The sequence below is a fragment of the Wasmannia auropunctata genome, unplaced genomic scaffold (assembly GCF_000956235.1).
Source record: "Wasmannia auropunctata unplaced genomic scaffold, wasmannia.A_1.0 LD335031.1, whole genome shotgun sequence".
Lineage (NCBI taxonomy): Eukaryota > Metazoa > Arthropoda > Insecta > Hymenoptera > Formicidae > Wasmannia > Wasmannia auropunctata.
In genome coordinates this window covers 1-1,083 of record NW_012027859.1, presented here as the reverse complement: position 1 = coordinate 1,083, position 1,083 = coordinate 1, and the positions used below count along the sequence as shown (strand labels likewise).

General features: G+C 39.3%; 1 protein-coding gene across 1 annotated transcript in view; it reads right to left on the bottom strand.

Moving 5' to 3' along the window:
• The window catches only part of LOC105457821 (probable multidrug resistance-associated protein lethal(2)03659), a 3,386-nt gene extending 2,316 nt beyond the window's left edge, over positions 1-1,070 (bottom strand). The window contains exons 1-3 of the mRNA XM_011702708.1: positions 920-1,070; positions 385-647; positions 13-317 (exon numbers count right to left, since the gene is read on the bottom strand). Coding sequence (XP_011701010.1) covers positions 13-317; positions 385-647; positions 920-986 — 635 coding nt within the window. The 5' untranslated portion in view covers positions 987-1,070. The remainder of the gene's footprint in view (positions 1-12; positions 318-384; positions 648-919) is intronic.
• Positions 1,071-1,083: the final 13 nt, after the last annotated feature.

Here is a 1,083-nt window from a genome sequence, read left to right as displayed (position 1 = left end):
TTGTGGTCCAACGGAACATCGTTCAGCTCGCCCAGCCGCAGCACCTCCCACAATTTCATGTCATCGTACTGATTGAACGGATCTAGATTATAACGCAGACTCTCGGAGAAGAGCACCGATTCTTGCGGTATAATGGAGATCTTGGAGCGCAGCTTGTTGAAGCCTACAGTGTTTGTGTCCCGACCGTCGAGCCTGATCTCGCCCTCTAGACCTTCGTCGAACAAACGGAAGAGTGCCGAAATCAAGGAGGATTTTCCGGCGCCAGTTCGTCCCACCACTCCAACTTTCCAGCCAGGCTCGATGGAAATGTTCAGATTCTGCAAAGTGTAACGACGTGATAGAATAGAAAATATATTTGTTAGAATAGACAGTCGGTTAATTTACCTTCAAAACTAGTGGACCTTCCCTATAATATTTCATATTAACATTCTTCAAGATTAATTGTCCTTGGGACGGCCATGTAGACGGTGGCGGATTCTCCGAGGTAATGGATTCCTCTTGGGGAAGACTTGAATACTCAAGAATCCTTTCTACAGAGGTCATCAGCGACATCGTTTCAATAAACACTTTTATGCCGTGTGATAAGAAACTAGTCAGATAGAAAGATTGCCATATGGCGAGACCTATTTTGCTGCTGTCTACGCTGTCTGCAGCATAAAGATCAACAAAGATATTTTGTAATAATACATTTCCGGAAATTAATCAAACATATTGTCCAAAATACTAACACGTAAAAGTAAGAACAAACATATCGAAACTTAAATATAGAATATTTGATTCTATTAATTTATCCAGATTTTATGTATTTCTGTTGTACTATGTATTTCAATACTATGTATTTCACAAAATCCTTAAAAATTAGTCATAAAGAACAGTTAATCCTCAATGCATAATCATTTTTTTAATAATTATAATTTACCATTCTTATTCATCAGTACTAAAGAGAAGCAAATATAAGCGACAAACAGGCTCATGATTAGATTCATAAAGAGAATGAAGGACGTCGAGGATGCTAAGAAGAGGTACCATGCGCCGCTGTGACGGTCTTGCAACACATCGAATTGTTTTCGCATCATCTTCTCG